Source organism: Phoenix dactylifera, chromosome 16 (assembly GCF_051530095.1).
Source record: "Phoenix dactylifera cultivar Ajwa chromosome 16, Ajwa_hap1_PhDact_Kaust_v1.1, whole genome shotgun sequence".
Lineage (NCBI taxonomy): Eukaryota > Viridiplantae > Streptophyta > Magnoliopsida > Arecales > Arecaceae > Phoenix > Phoenix dactylifera.
This window is the reverse complement of record NC_143205.1, coordinates 12854736-12871041: the sequence shown is the minus strand read 5'-3', so window position 1 is coordinate 12871041 and position 16306 is coordinate 12854736. Positions and strand designations below refer to the sequence as shown.

The 16306-nt window shown below is 35.2% G+C and overlaps 1 protein-coding gene across 1 annotated transcript; it reads right to left on the bottom strand.

Annotated features, from left to right (window-relative positions):
- Positions 1-4720: 4720 nt before the first annotated feature.
- On the bottom strand, positions 4721-5601 carry LOC149751121 (two-component response regulator 24-like). The gene is made up of 2 exons (XM_089927672.1): positions 5368-5601; positions 4721-4894 (listed from the first exon to the last, which is right to left on the bottom strand). The coding sequence occupies exons 1-2, from the start codon at positions 5599-5601 to the stop codon at positions 4721-4723; spliced, it is 408 nt and encodes a 135-aa protein (XP_089783798.1).
- Positions 5602-16306: the final 10705 nt, after the last annotated feature.

Below are 16306 nucleotides of genomic sequence, written 5' to 3'. Positions count from 1 at the left end.
TGGTTCTGCCACCTCCTAAAGTTATGGCCATCAAATTTTTCAGGTTTGGCACTAAGATGGTCACTAGTGTTTGAGGCCATAGGATCAGGGTTACAGAATAGTGACAGAAACCTGATTGAAGGCAAAAAAAAAAATCTATGTCAAAAGATTGCACTAATATTTATATTGAACTTTGGATGTCTAATTGATATATCCAAAAAACTAATAGCCAGATCAGCTCCAGATCGGTGGTGGAGCACTAGGCTCACTTAAGTACCAGCCTTTCTTAGGCACGTATGCCTTTTTGACAAGCTTTTCTTAGACACTATTAGTTAGTGGATATAATCACTAGAAATCACACAAATTCAATATTTAAAATAACCTAAATGCAAATTTAAACGAATTAACTAATTTTTGATTTTTTTTTTTGTTTGACCTTTCCGAATTAGTAACAATTGATTACTAAATTTAATTCTAGCAAAACAATTATTGTAATTGAAATCTAATTTATCAATTCAATAAATTATATATAGTAGAATTGATTTATTTTCTTATTAGAATAATTAATTACTAATTTTGTAGCAAATCAATTATTGTAATTAAGATGTCAATTCGATGAATTAAAAGATTTATTTCTTTATTAGAATAATTGATTAAGATCTAATAAGTCAATTCAATAGATTAATTATTATATATCAACCAATTTCCGAATTTTCCGTTTGAATGGGATCTGGAAATTACTCCTTGAGGAGTCCAAATGGAGGTATAATAAACCTCTTGGAGGTTAACCAAATTATTAACTCTTTAGAATAATTTATTATTAATGATGTGCTAGCAAAAATAATTATTGCAATTAAAATCTAATATGCCACAATTGTAATAAAGAATTTAATTAATTATATATTACTAACAAAAAACAAATACTTCTTTGGATTGTTAGCAATATATCTCCTAACTAAATAAATAAATCTATAAATTCAATTAATAAAAAATCTTAAAGGAAATAATATACATGCATATCATTCGGCATCCAAATAATTCTATTTTAATACAAAATAAATCTATTCTAGCACAAAGTAAATCTATGCATTTAATAAGTTTATATCATAGAATTTCAAATCCTACCAATCTACAAATATTAAATTAAAAATAAAGATAGAAGAAAGTAGCCTGATTGAAAGCAGATCGAAGCGCGTAGACGCTGTCCCAAAGAAGTATTTGCCCCCACGTACGGGTCATCCGGCAATTCTTCTCGGAGATACGACGACCCTACAACCTCTTCTTCGGCACGTCTCGGAAGAAGTCAAAACGAACCCGATCGGACTTGCAGATCCAGCAAAGAGCAGTATGAAAAGAATAAAATAAAACTGAATAAAAATGTAAAAATGAAAATCGGAAGTGGCTAAGGGGAAGAAGAATTTCTCCAGAGTTTTTCCACTATTTTTCTATATTTTTTTTCGTACTCCTAAAGAGATGAAATGGAGGAGTTTATATAGGGATTTAATCGGAGGCAATATGGTCTTTTCGGCGGACGCGTCCGCGCAACGTGCGCCAACGGGCGCACGCGTCCCATTTAATGCAAACGAAAACGCCCGTTGGCGTTTTCGTTTTCAAACGAGCACGCGGCCGCGGCCGAGCGTAACGCCCGCTGGGCGTTACCTTTTTTTTTTTTTTTTCTCTCAAACGCGCACGCGGCCAAATTTCGGGCCGCGTGCGCATTTAAATTTTTCCCAACAGATGGATGGTTATAATGGTTGTCTTCGTCATCTCATGTTACTTACTACTCATTTGCTGCTTCAAGCCTGCATGTCAGGCAAGTGTTGCTATACATCACTATCTTCATCCGATCTGCATTGTATCCATTATTTTGATTGTGTCAGAAAGCAACCTAAGATAGCTCAATTATTAGTTTTTGAAATACATTTAGCGCTAAATCATCACTACTCTCCTTCCCTAAGCATTTAAATGCAATATAGTCTTGAGCACATTTAAAGATAAATTTAAATGATGTAAACTATTCAACTGAGACAAGATGGCACAATATATAAACTTATTTTGGACATGTGAAAGCTTAGAAAGAGGACAAGAAAGATCTCTATAGAAGTTCTCATGTTGGATGATAGGGCTTTGTGGGGAAAAGGTGGTTTACCAGGCTGGGTGAAAGAAGGGAGGCAGCCCTTAGCATGAGTTTATAGTTAACTTGATGTGGTAGGTAGGTGACATCATATTTGATATGGTGCTATGTCAACTTCAAGCTTCATATCTTTGGATATCGATGAAGTGTTGCAAAGCATCAACTACGCAACTATCTACACAAACGACCGAGCTAGGGTAGAGAGAAGGATGACTCTGCCAAGAATTAGAAACTGTACGCAAACCGGTATTATTCCATGCATTATCATGCTACATTTGGATTTGTTGGCTTGCCAAAGCTCTAATCCAATCAAATCATTGAGGATCTAGTCTATTTATCCAAAGAGACAAGTGTCATCCCTCGTCGAGTTTGGGTTGGGTCTAAATTACTTTGGTTAGACTTTGGATCGTAGTTGCTAGGGCTAATTGATAATGGTACTTAATCCGATTGGAGAATCTAATCATACTTAAGACTCAATTATCGAAATCCCAATCAGTGGTCTCGCCTTGGATTGTATCCCTATAATAAATCAAGTCCAAAAGCAATGATACAACAAGATCCTCAAATGATTGAGCTTTAGATTCCTCTGGGAAAAAGAAGATAAGAAATAAAAGGATTGATGTTTAAGTGTGATTAAGGTGGGTAAGGTTCCTTGAATTGCATCAACCTCTCTTCAATTACCATTACATATTCCATGAATCTCAAGGGAGTTTTAAGTTTTTTATTATTATTTTTTTGTTTCTCTCTTTTGCAAGAAGATGGGAATTTGGAATTGCTGCCATCTAGGTTTGAATCCAAGACCTCTTCGCAACTGGAGACAACTGATCTCTCTCTCTCTCTCTCTCTCTCAAAATTAAGAATAGCTGGACATAACACACACTGTTATGAGAAAAGGGAAGAAAGAAAAAAGAGCAAAAATAAATATGTTTAAATGACCATCCTACTCCATGAGAAAAAGATTTCTCAGACTAAACAACCACTTTAACTTTGCAGCTTAATTGGTGGTTTTCATTTGTTTCATGACCACAACAATTAGAGTTCAATTCAATGTGGAACATGTTGCCTAAATTTTGAATCCGTCCAACCACAAGCACAAAAGTGATGTGAAAGGAGCAATGATTGATGAACAAAGAACATTGGGATCACTATTAGAATCATAGAAAGTTGGGGATTGAAATTTGTGTCTTGGAGTAATGAATGGTTGAACAAAGTCAAGTGCAGCTTTACCAAGGCATGTGGAGGCATCAATTGCAAAAGCTCCGCGTTCAAAGGCGAGGTGTGAGGCATTGGCTCGTGGCATGCTTCTCTAGCCTTGAGGAAATTTCATGGTGGAGTGAAATGATGGCCCACGATTATTGTAACACTACTGTTGCGCATTAAGCATCCAAGCTCAGCTTGCTTGAAACCAGGAAGAGTTTAAATTTATGGTCATAGTGTGTCATAACTGTGCTCATAATCTCTTTGATGTATTTCTAATTTGTATTAGAATACATGACAAGAAATAGCTGCTATAATTTTGAAGGTGCAAGCTTATCAAGCTGGTAAAGTTTTCGACGGCCATATCTTCAAGGTTATGCGTGTTCAGGAGAAACGCTATAACTTTTAATGACATGCATGTAATTAATATCATTTGTTATAATACCATTGTTTATTTATCTAAAAGAAGGTTAAGACCAAAGCTGGGATGAGAAAAAAATGGTCATTATTTCCTTCATAGTGAATAATGGTTTTGGATATAGTTTCACTGGGCAGGACATCCTCGTTGCAAAGGCTCAGACCAGTATATATTCTCCAAGGGCTCCAACTCATGGCAAGGCTCGTCTTTTTTAAAAAAATTTTATGTTTTATACGGCGACAACTCACACCATATGTGTATGAGTGCATCCATAGGAGTCAAGAAAAAAAAATCGGTGAAGGAGTGGAGGAGTAGACTCCATGTTCTTCCAACAAAATTCTTCAGAGTGGTACGCCACATAGGAGGCGACCCAGTCCGCTGCATTGTTTACCTTCCAATAGACAAAGGTAACTTGGAATGCTGCAAGCCCTCCCACAATCTCAGATATATCCCACAGGAGTGGGTGCCTAACTAGACGTCTGTACCTATCAATACTTTCCTGAATGGCAAGGCTCATCTTAAGAATCCAGTCCGATTTGATCTTGGTGCGTTCTTACAAGAGATCCCAAGATTGATCTGAGCCAATTTAAAGCCCGGCAGGCCGGATCGGGCCTGAAACACAAACCAGATTCGCGTTCGGATCTTGAAGCCCAGACCGGTCCGTGAACCGAAAAAAAAAAAAAAAAAAAGAAAACCGGACCCCTAACTATGGTTTTTAATCTGTTCTTTGGTAATTGTTTTAAATTGGTTTTCAATTGCTAAATCGTTTGTCCAAGATATAAGCATGAGGAAGAAGAAAGAGGCTATCAGCTCATTGCAGCATAATTTATTGATGCCAAAGCATTTATAAGTATTATATTTTATTGCTGGAAACAAGGCTCTCCACATAGCCTGACCAGGAAACAGAACGGAGAAAGACTCTCATCAGAAATACAGGCTTAGATGATACAGCTGAAGCCCTTTTATTTTTCAGTAGTTTGCTAGTGCAAACTTTACTTGTTGCCAACGTCTTTGAGCAGCTCGATCAACTGGGGGCTCGTTAAGGGCTTGACAAAAAAGTCATCCAATCCAGCTTCCAAAAACTCTCGCTTTTCTTCTTCAGTTGAGTGAGAAGTAACGCCCACTATCTTAGTTTTCACGCCCATCTCTCGAAGTATTCTTGTAGCCTATCACATAAAAAAATAATAACAATAAGTTGGTAAGCTATCAAAAAATAAAACAAAAAAAAAAAGCCCATGTCACATATCTGTTTCATGCAAAACCAAGGCCCAAGTAATTAAGCCCAAGCTTAGCCAACACCCATTGGCCATAACTATTGATGCATCTTGGCTTGTCTTGCTGTGGAGATAATAACATGCCTAATCTCATGTTCATGTCTTCCGAACTTGATCAAGCCTAGGATAGAAACAGAGCAAGTTGAGTCCATTGCAACCATACTCAATGCACCCACCATGCCTTGTATCTCTCTTTTAACCAAAACTGAGAGTGCATTCATCCAACATAACTAGTGTAAAATTTAGAAAGATCAATCGATCTTGATATGAACTTTCTCCTTGTCACAAGCATCACAATTGTTCAGTGCTCGTTAGCTGAGAGAATGGTGACAGCACACAGTAGCATGGATTAAGAGAGATGATACCTGAACACCATCCATTTGAGGCATGTCCTTATCCATCAGAATTATATCATAGGTCTTTCCTTGGAGGAAACAATTTACAGCTGCTTTCCCATCTTCTGCTACTTCGGCTTCGACATTGGCTTTTTTCAGGAGAGATACCATATACAGGCGGATCATCCTGTTATCATCTACAACAAGTGCTCTCAACTTATTTTTGAGCTTATCGATGCCTGTCGAGCTAGAGCTGGTAGCCATTCTGAACAAATATTGCTATAAAACAGTTGGCATGTATTAGGATCCAACATGTCACAATCTATAGTTCTATTCAATTTTAGAAAGAAAAGGACGCAAAATCTTCGACAACGATATTATAGATATCATAGCAGATGAAGGTAACAAACTTAAGAAATTATATCAATAGTTTAGGATGGGCAAGAATGCAAACAAGATCGAGGCAGTTAGGAAATATGTTGTATAGGTAATATTAGATTAATTTGTGGATTTTGAATGGAACCTTCTCATGTCTATGTTAAAAACTTATATATTAGATACATTGTTCTTATGTTATATGTGAGCAGATAAGTATGAACATAAACTTGATTAGTACCTCATTAATGGAGGTCATATTATGTAGATGGTAAGCCATGAAAAGCAGCTATATTAATTACCAAAAAAAGCAGTCTGCATTGTCATATATGGCAACTAAACCCATTTGGACAGAATTGGGGGTAGTGCACCAAATCTAACAGCTATTTTTGGATCACATCATTTGCCATCTAAAGTGAGAAATGATTGCAATAGGCAAAGAGTGGGGATTTGATTCATGTCCTTAGATCCTCCATCTAATTGGTTTTACATTTCTCTTATTTGGCAACCTACTCTGTTTGGTCTGACACACTAACAAAGGAAAATTTTGTTCCTAATTAGATCACTAAATTAGACTGTAGGAGTGTTAATTCATGAAACATCAATTCCTTTATGATCTTAAACTAACAATCAAAATATCTGATAAATCACTAGTATTTAAAGCATGTGAGAACACTAGTGTCTATTGATTAATATCTTTCTCTTTGTTGATGATATCTCTCATGATGGTGTCAACATTAATCCATTTACAAGAAAAAAATTGTTGACTTTATTAGTTCTCCAACTCTAGGGTTACCATGAAGATTTTGAGTAATGTTATCCAAACTTTTTAGGTATTATTTTCTAGGAATTTTGGGGGAGGGAGAGAGAGAGAGAGAGACAGAGACACATCTAGCTTCTAGATTTTTTGATATGCAACCTTTGGAAATAACTCTATTCTCATTGGCAAAATCATCATGGACCATGATGCACAATGTTTTCTTTTTAGCTAAAAATTTACATGAGGATGACATTATAACAAAACAAGACTGCAGAGAAAGAGAGGAAATGGCTGATCAACTAAGATTTCTAGGTGTATGACCAACCTTTGTGAAAAGAATGATAATATAAAAACATACATCATAACAATATAAATTTGGTAAAAAGAATGATAATATAAAACCATACATCATAACAATATAAATTTGGTATTGGTATACATCATAAAGGGGAAAAAAAGAAATTGCCATTAGCTCGTAAGTTTGAGACATGATCTTTAGAAGTAAATCTACATTCATTGTAAAAGGCATTATGGATTGTACTGTACGAAGTTTTCTTTCTACGAGATCAAATTTAATCAAAGGGTAATATTATGAATAAAATATGACTACAATCAAAGAGCATTTAGGGCCTCTAGTCAACTAATATTTCTGGTGTATGACCAACCATTGTAGAGAGAACGATAATATAAAATTTACATCATAATTATATGAAAATGCTATAAGGAATTATACTGCATATTTCTTAATGTATATTCATTATCAAAATCATTGCGGTCTACATATGCAACATTTTTTTAGCATAAAATTTAAATGAAATATTATGGACAAAACAAAGTTGAAGAGCAATAAGAGTTTTTGGCCAACCAATATATACTTATAGCTATGTGGCCAACCTCCACCAAGAGAGTGACAATATAAAAGAATATTTCATAATAATATGATTTGCAAGAAGAAATTATATTATGTGTTTCTCAACAGCATGGAAACTAGAGAAACATAGCAAGGAGAAAGAGAAAGGGGAAGGATGCTCTACCTAGGGAGAAAACTGAGACTCTAACAGCCCAATGCTACTATGGTGTGCACATACATTGGCATCCTTTAAATAGAATTGGCAATATCCTTTCAAGATCGACTGAGTAAAGTATCTGATACAGTTAGATATTAAAAGTTTATTACCATAGCATAGAGATTATATAAAATCTAATTATTTCTAGTATTATATTAAGAATGTTGCTTTGTTAGAGCAATTTCTAGATTCACTCAGCGATCCAAATACTGTTGGCGTTAACGCACATAGTTGAGGAACGACGGAGTGGCATATCATGCAAAACACAATGGGACCTAGGTCTACCATCTGGCATTGCTCATGCATTGGGATGAAGGTTAGTGTTTGAGATGCATGAAAGGTGGCTAACCTATTGTTATTCTAAAAATATAAAAAAAAATCTAAATAATAAACACACTAACTAAACTTTCTTATATGTTAAAAATTAGTTATGTTGCTAATAGTGTAACATTTTTATAGAAGATGACTATGTACAATTTATTAAACTTAAATAAAGCAAGTAAAGTTAGTATGAATCCAAATAATGTAGATACATGTAGAGACATTACTGAAATAAAAGCAAAGGAATGCATCATTGACACACCTCACAATAAAATCCAAATTTGCACGAGATCAACAATGCCTACAGAAGAAATTTTAAGTGTAAAACAAATTTATTAGTCTCGCACGGTAAATATATTTATTGTATATAAAAACAAGTAAAATGTTTCTCTACTACAAAATATAAGACAAAAGGGAGAGGTGGTTTGCTAATGGAGTAGTAGTATTTTGTTTGGAAATATTTAATCAAAATGTTTCTTGTCCAACCCTTTCAACTTGATAAAGTAGAGGTTTCTTTTTTATTTTAAATTCTACAAATTTACTATTTGAAGATGTCGAAATAATCTCCTATAGTGGAGGATTTAATAATTTACAGGTCACTTTGAATCAAATACCAAGTTTTGTTATCTAATTTTGCTAGTCATGCATATATCATAGCGTAATGTTAAGAGGATTTGCTTATATTTCTCATAAATTCCTAATAACAATGTGGCATAAGGTGATTGGTGGTGCAATTTATGGAAGGTGGTTGAATCACCATATACTAATTCTTTATTGCAAAAAAAAAATATAAAGTATAGGAGTAGAGCTTTATTTTTTTTATTTTTAATCTTGGAATATTATAAAACTCAATGTGGATCACTTTGACTATTACAAGGAAGACTTAATAGAGTCCGAAAGCAAGATTTACCATATCGAAAAGCCAAATTGCATGCCAAACATCCAAAAGCTACAACTTATCCATAAGACGCTCAATTGAGGAGCTTCTCTTTTTTTTAAATCGGATAACTTTTCAAGTTCTTCAACATGGCATCGCCTTTCTAAAGGGTACAGCACACTGAGTGATTAAGGCCACATTCTACTGTTTGAGCCTTAAAATGGGGTGATCAAACCCTTTTTTCAGGGAAAAAGACTTTGAGTGGACGCATCTTCTAATTTTGGATTGTGAAGCATCTAAAGGCAAAGTTGATATAGAAATTGAGATCTACCTTCTATATGATTTTATTTTTTTATAATTATTTTCACTAGTAGTGTCTATTTCAGAAAAGTTGTGTTCTCTTTTAACTAAAAAAAAAATCAACACGAATTATACAATGGCAAACCTCGCTAGTAAAATAAAAGTTATGTATCTCAGTTTGAGGCTTATTAATAAAAGAAAAGATGATCAAAATACTGCTTTTGAAAAATTTTCTACTTTTTTTCTGAATTTTTTTGAGTGGAGCAAGTTAAAGAATTGCTTTCTTCTTTTCGATCAGATCTGTTTTATATCTAACAAATTAAAGGAGTATAGGCATAGAATATAAATCAAAATGGTACAGATTCTTACATGGTGATGTAAACCCTATTAACTAATATTTATAATTGAATTGATTCTTCAACTAAAAGGATTCAAATAAGAAAAATGATTTGGTACACTTTTTTTCTTATACATAAATGGTTCATATTTTTGAGCTGGACTATCCATCGTTAACCTTTTATATTTAGGACTATTACCAATAGCTACAAACTTGTACTCAATCTACACCTGACTCAGACCCAATCTATACATGTGCACCTCTAGATCGGGTATGAGTTCAAGTCCAAAGAAAAACCAATTTAATACATGGGGCCTAGGTTTGAGGATATATCAAAATTTCCCCCATATAAACTCAAATCTAGGCCATACCCAATAGTTTAGGTGTTTAGGGTTTAGGGTTTAGGGTTTTAGGATTTTAGGATTTAAAATGTTAGGGTTTAGGCTTTAGGGTTGAGAGTTTAAGGTTTAGGGTTTACAATTTTTGGGTTTAGAGTTTAGGGTTTAAGGTTTAGGTTTAGCTCGACTTGGATTCGATTCTGATTCATACCTAATACAACCCAAACCCTATTTGTACCTCATCTCATCCTATCCAATCCATTCCTTGAGCAGATAGGGTATGTGCTCAAATGTAGAGGCTATTAGGTCCAGGTTAGACAATACTTGGTGGCACCTCTTTTATGTCTGATAATTATCAACAAAAATATTGGACTATATGACTCGCCAAAGATTTTTGTTATAATATCAAAAGTCAAGTCTTCAAACCAGCTTGTTCATGTCGCCGGATGTGATTCCCAAGACTGCTCACACACCTCCTCCCCTCTCTCGTGGTAACTCAAAGAGATCCTTTAGGAGTAGTTGCCAAGTTTTTTGTTGCGCTTAGCCTTCTTCTAACTCATTTCATCTGCCAACCAAAGACTAGCATTGCTCATGGGCATACAAGTAGTAAAATGTTATATATATAATATTTTATTTTAAAATAATATACATTATTCATATTTTTAAGTCATGAATCTTTAGAAGCCTAGTTCTAATTCAAAATAGTTTTAGATAAATGAAACTTCTAACTAAAGAAAATAATTAGAAAATTTTTGTTCCAGTGAAATTCTAGAAAAGTTAGATTTTTCATATTGGGATTAGTTAAAAGAGTCCGCTTAACTATATATTCATGACATGGCATGCTTGATTTTCTTATTTTTTTCTGAATTTCAGAGAGGATAGAACTTAGATATAAGTCCTCGCCATTTTGCTTTCTGAAAATGAGTAAAACAACAACAACAACTTCTTAAAGGAGACCTACAGCTTCTTCTAGGGAAAAAAAAAATAGAAAAGAATCTAGAGTTTCTCTTTGCAACGGCATTGTTATCTCCTTTACTGCTCATAGTGGCTGAAATTGCTCTAAACACCGCTACATCTCATCGTAAGCCACCATCCTTCAACTAAACCCATTTCCTCTCAAATCCCATCTCAAAATAAAGGTGTTGTAAGAGTGATTTGGATGCAATCGAGTCCAAGACTCCAAGGGCTTCGAAATCCAAGGTCACGGGCTTGTTCGAGCTCATTCATTTACTAAATTAAGCTAATGCTCCATTTTCAGACTCTAGCATTAGACAAGCTCACTCACGTAAGCATGTCCTCTGCTGAAAACTCTGCTCATTTACATGGCTCACAAAGTAAAAGAAGCCTTAACATCTAATATATATTCTATTTTTTATACATATTGCAATATATACATGCACGTTATATATATATATATATATATATATATATATATATATATATATATATATATATATATATATAGGGTGTCCAAAATGCATGAGGCTTCCATCATTGTAGAATTTAGAGAGGATAAGATATATACAATCTTGCCCCCATGCATTAAGAGGCTTTTTCCGTGATCCAAATATATTATATTCATATTAAAGTAGAACAACCTTATCGTGACACTAAGACTTGCCCTCCCCACATATATGCATGTTTGCACACACAATGTGCATGCATATATGCATATACCATCAATTTGCCTCGATAAAGGGAATCAATATTGCTATGCCACATGAAGTTATATAGTCATGTTCAACCATGGCAAGCTATTTATGATAGATTGGTACAATGTATTATATAAGTTTTTAATTACCTCCATTATGATATAGTCTAATTAATAATTGACGGTATGAGAAAGATATTTGGGCTTGAGAAATGTTCTAACTCAGATCGATCATGATCTAACTCCAACAGATGAGGTTGGACTTGGAAGAAAACTGATCTAACCAGCACGACAATCTAATTTTCCATCCGACTTTAAAAATCAAATTGTCAAATTGACCTGATCCAACCCAATTTATGGCTGTTGATTTGGGCTGAATCTAGTTATTAGATTTAAAATGCAATCTTACGTGTGGTCAAAAAAAAACTAAAGCCCGTTTGTGGCCCCAAGCGGCCTGAAACCAGGTTCAATTAATATAAAAATCTTGCCCATGTTCTTGACATCCCTGCTAGGGATCTCTGAGATCTAAGCCATTTGCAGCCCTGGGATGAATGTTGAGTTCCACCTAACCCCCTTGGATCTGCCACTCCCCCCACCAACCAAAAGTTCCAAGAAAAGAGAAGTATACTGCCTTCATCCAAAACAAAAAAAAAACATAACAAGGGCCAGCTCAACCCTTAGACGATTGGGGCAGTCGCCTAAGGCCCCAGCCCCCAAATGCATTTATTATAGTAAGTTTCAAGGTGAGCATCCAAATACATTGAGGCTCCTGATGCATTTATAGGCCTCAAATGCTACGTATCTTTATAGCTATAAATACATTAAGGCCCCAAATGTATTTTTATTAGGACGTATCTCTTACCTAAAGAAATTTATTATCGCTTTCCGTATTTATGCATTGAGGCCTCCAAATGCATTAATGTTGGACCTTTAAGTTCACCTTAGGCCTCCAAATACATTGAGCCGCTTCTGAACATAACAAAACAAAGGGAGATGGAGAGAGAGGAGTATTCCGCTTGACACTCTTTTTACCAACCAATATATCATTTTGGGATCAAATCAAGTTTGATGTTGCCGACCGAAGAAAAGGAAATTGCAAAGAAAAAGGTTGGTGGTAAGTGAAAAGTGGGGATACTTACGTTGCGAGAAGCCTCATGGCTCTATAAATCACAAAATGCCATATCTGATCCTATTTGGAGATGCAACGAGTAGGGTTGCAAATGGGTCGGATCGACCCGTATAAGCCCCGACCCAACCCGACCCGTATAAGCCCCGACCCGATCCGACCCGAATTTTATGACCCGCGGACCGTGTCGGGTTCTAAATTTGTACCTGTTCTAATTTTCAAATCGGGTCGGGTCCACCCAATTTTGACCCGGATTCGGACCTGACCTGACTCGACTCATTTTTTTGATCAGTTTTTTACTATTATATATGAAACTTTGAATATAAAAATACATAGATCCAGACCTGATCCGGACCCGATCCGACCCGACTCGAATGAGCCGTTGGGTCAAAATTTATAGGCATGGACTCGATCCAACCCGATTTTCAACCGGGTCGGATCTGGATATAAAATTAGGACCCAAATAAGAAACCGGGTCGGATAGGGGTCACTCAAGACCCGACCCGACCCGACCCGATCCATTTGCAGCCCTAACGGTGAGGGCTTGCATCAATGTTTATTTTGGACCAGGCTTAAGCTCTCTGAAAGAAGTACTAATTTTATAAGTCACATGCCTCGCCGTATTCTACCAAACCCCCTCTGCACACCCTTTATTTGTCACCTTAGACACATTGTGATTGAGCTTAGCTTTCTGTACCGACAACTACCAACCTATGCCGTTGCAAACAAGCGGAGCCTAGTTTGTGTCCATTCATTAGTCTTTTAGGCTTCGACTCAGCCACATTAATAAAACTATTGAGTCAAGCTAGTTTTTAAAATAACGCTTGTAAGCTATGCAAATCAGCGGAACTTTGAGCCAATTATATATATATATAGAGAGAGAGAGAGAGAGAGAGAGAGAGATTTGGCTACACTTGAGGGGATCTTCACTCAGGTCTATATGAGATAATAGAATCTCATATTGATGATCCGAGCCATTGGATGTGATCTATTACCTCTAAATTATTTACATACAAAATTTGAAAATCCTAGGGTTTATACATCAACTAGTCAAAAAATTGGATAGTCTAAATAAAATTAAATTATATTTTTTTATTACTTGATGCATAGACTATAGGTCTTCAAATCATATGATTTTTGGCTTGTAATCAGTTTTGATGTACTAGATCCCATCCAATCATTCGAATCATCAATATGGCATCTCAATTATACAATCTAGATCTAAACAAAACTGAGTAAAGATCCACTTGAGTGTAGCCAAATCAATCTCTCTGTGTATGTGTGTATGTATGTGTATATATGTATATATATGTATGTATGTATGTATGTATGTATACGTGTGTGTATATATGTATATGTATATATGTGTGTGTGGGTGTATATATATATATATATATATATATATATATATATATATATATATATATATATATATATATATATATATATATATATATATATATATATATATATATATATATATATATATATGTATGTATGTATATGTATATATGTGTGTGTGTGTATATATGTATGTATGCATGTATGTATGAGTCAGCTTGTTGCAATAAAGGTGGTAATTTTTGAGCCATCTTATTTATCTGGCTCGATTTGCCTTGCTCAACCCATTGTATTCGAGTGTTAGGTGGGATTTGGGTAGGGTGCCTCAACCTATTGAATTGGAGAGAGTATAGAATTATTATTTTAATATAGATTTGTATTTATATCTCTTTAATGGAAAGATTTGTGTGGTGAACACAAACTAGCGGATGTGCATGTAGAGATTTCTAAATTATATTATTTTATTTACCTTTTATATAAATTAATCAAAAATTATGAAAAAAACATATCCATGAAATATGAAATCCAAAATTACATCGAGTTAGCCTAGTTAAAATGGGTCATCTGATCGGCTACTGGTCAAGTTTGGGTAGGACATTCTTGACCTGCTAGTGTTTAGAATCAGTTTCAAATCAGACCCTATGGGCCCTAATGTATGGTCTCAACCTAAAGCAAACCTAAACAGACTTACAGATTGTTTTCCTGCACGACAAGTACATGTCTTCCCATCATAAGATTATAATGAGAAAAAAATTACAGTTTGACCCCTTGAAAATTTATGATTCTCAGAAACACCCCCTCATCTTTAAAATATTCAAAGATTCCTTCAAGTTTCTAAATCGTTCCCAAGTGACTTCTTCCTTCGTCTCCATCATCAAGTGGTGGCATGTGATAACTTAAAGTGGTTCTAGGATACAGATACCATTGCTATGCATTGAATGGGGTGGAGTCTTGTCTCATCAGAAGTCCAAACACATAGAGCGGCGGTTTCACCTTATACGCGACTACCTCGAGAAGAAATATGTCGATGTGCAGAGCGTAAATTCCACAGACAATGTAGCAGACCTATTTACTAAGCAGCTTAGTCGGCAGAAGACTGAAGCCCACCTTAAAAAGATGGGGCTTAGGTACATGGCTGATTGGCTTTAGTGCAAGTGGGAGATCACAAATACATCAATATAAGATGCACGCATGCATCTGAATTTCTGAATTATATGTTAACACAGAACATCATAGAAAATTGCAAAACAAAGAAATCTATCCATGATCATCGCCACATCCATCTCATCCATGAATTAAAACATAGATCTGAATATTTAATTGATTATGTCATCATATGATCTACTGATCATGCAAGACATGATTCTAATTGCTCGTAATCTTATCAACGCACCAATAGAACCATAAAATCAACATGCAGAAAAATCAACAAGTTGAAAAATTAGCAAACTTAATCCTTAAATATTCAGATCTAACATACTTTTAATTCATGCATAAGATGCATGTGGTGATGATCATGGATGGATCCCTTTGTTCTGCAATTTTCTGTGATGTTCTGTGATAACATGTAATTCAGAAATTCAGATGCTTGCATGCATCTTATATTGATGTATTTGGACATGCGAGTCTCGTTAAAAGGGATTGCAACTATTGTTTTGATTAGCATGGTTTTCTGGGTTGTATTTTGTGATGTGTTTGCACGTTAATAGTTGATCGTTGCATACCTCTACAAGCACGATTCACACAGATCAAGATGTGGATGCTAAGAATTTCTCAAATAATGTGAGGTCACTTGATTCATTTCCTAATAATCTGGGTTCTCTGCATTCAAAGAATCCCCAAGGCAAAGAGGAGCGAGAGAGGGGGAAGGAGGAGAAGGAGACCATTGAAGCATTTGAGTTAACTTCTAATCCTCTTTGTTCCACCCAATCAATTTCTATAATTGTGGAAGAAGGGCGTCATTGAAGACATTATGTACCAATACAAATCCTAACCGATATTTCTTTGCATGCATGATGTAAGAGGTATGTTGCTACTTTGGTCCTATTTTCACATTTATTCTCCCAAATTTGCTTTTAATTTTCAGTTTTAACTTGGTGTTCTAGATAACTGGCGGCTGTGGTTACTTTCGTTGGTATGGTACGCCTTAAATGCAAGGGACAGAGATCATTAACAGACTCTTGTCGCACAACAAAAAGCTAGAGGCCAAACTTTGAAGTCGCCAATTAAGGAGCACGTATTTGGTGTTCTATATGCTAGTATCTTGGATTGTTGTGGCTATTTGTAACAATCCTATTTTAGGTTAAGTGTTTTGTGGTTTGGGGATTGTCCCAAGTTGGATCTATTGGAGGCTAAAATCCCAACTATTTTTGCAACCACTAAACTATCCATGCAGTGAGAATCATATGTTGGACTTCAATATATGGCTTTACCTGATGCAGTTTTGGATATTTTGCACTGAAACAAATCCAAAGCT

Coding starts and splice junctions, on each gene's coding strand:
- LOC149751121 (XM_089927672.1), bottom strand. CDS start 5,601: ATGGCTACCAGCTCTAGCTCGACAGGCATCGATAAGCTCAAAAATAAG. Junction 4,895..5,367: donor CTCAAATGGATGGTGTTCAG/GTATCATCTCTC, acceptor TTTATGTGATAG/GCTACAAGAATACTTCGAGA.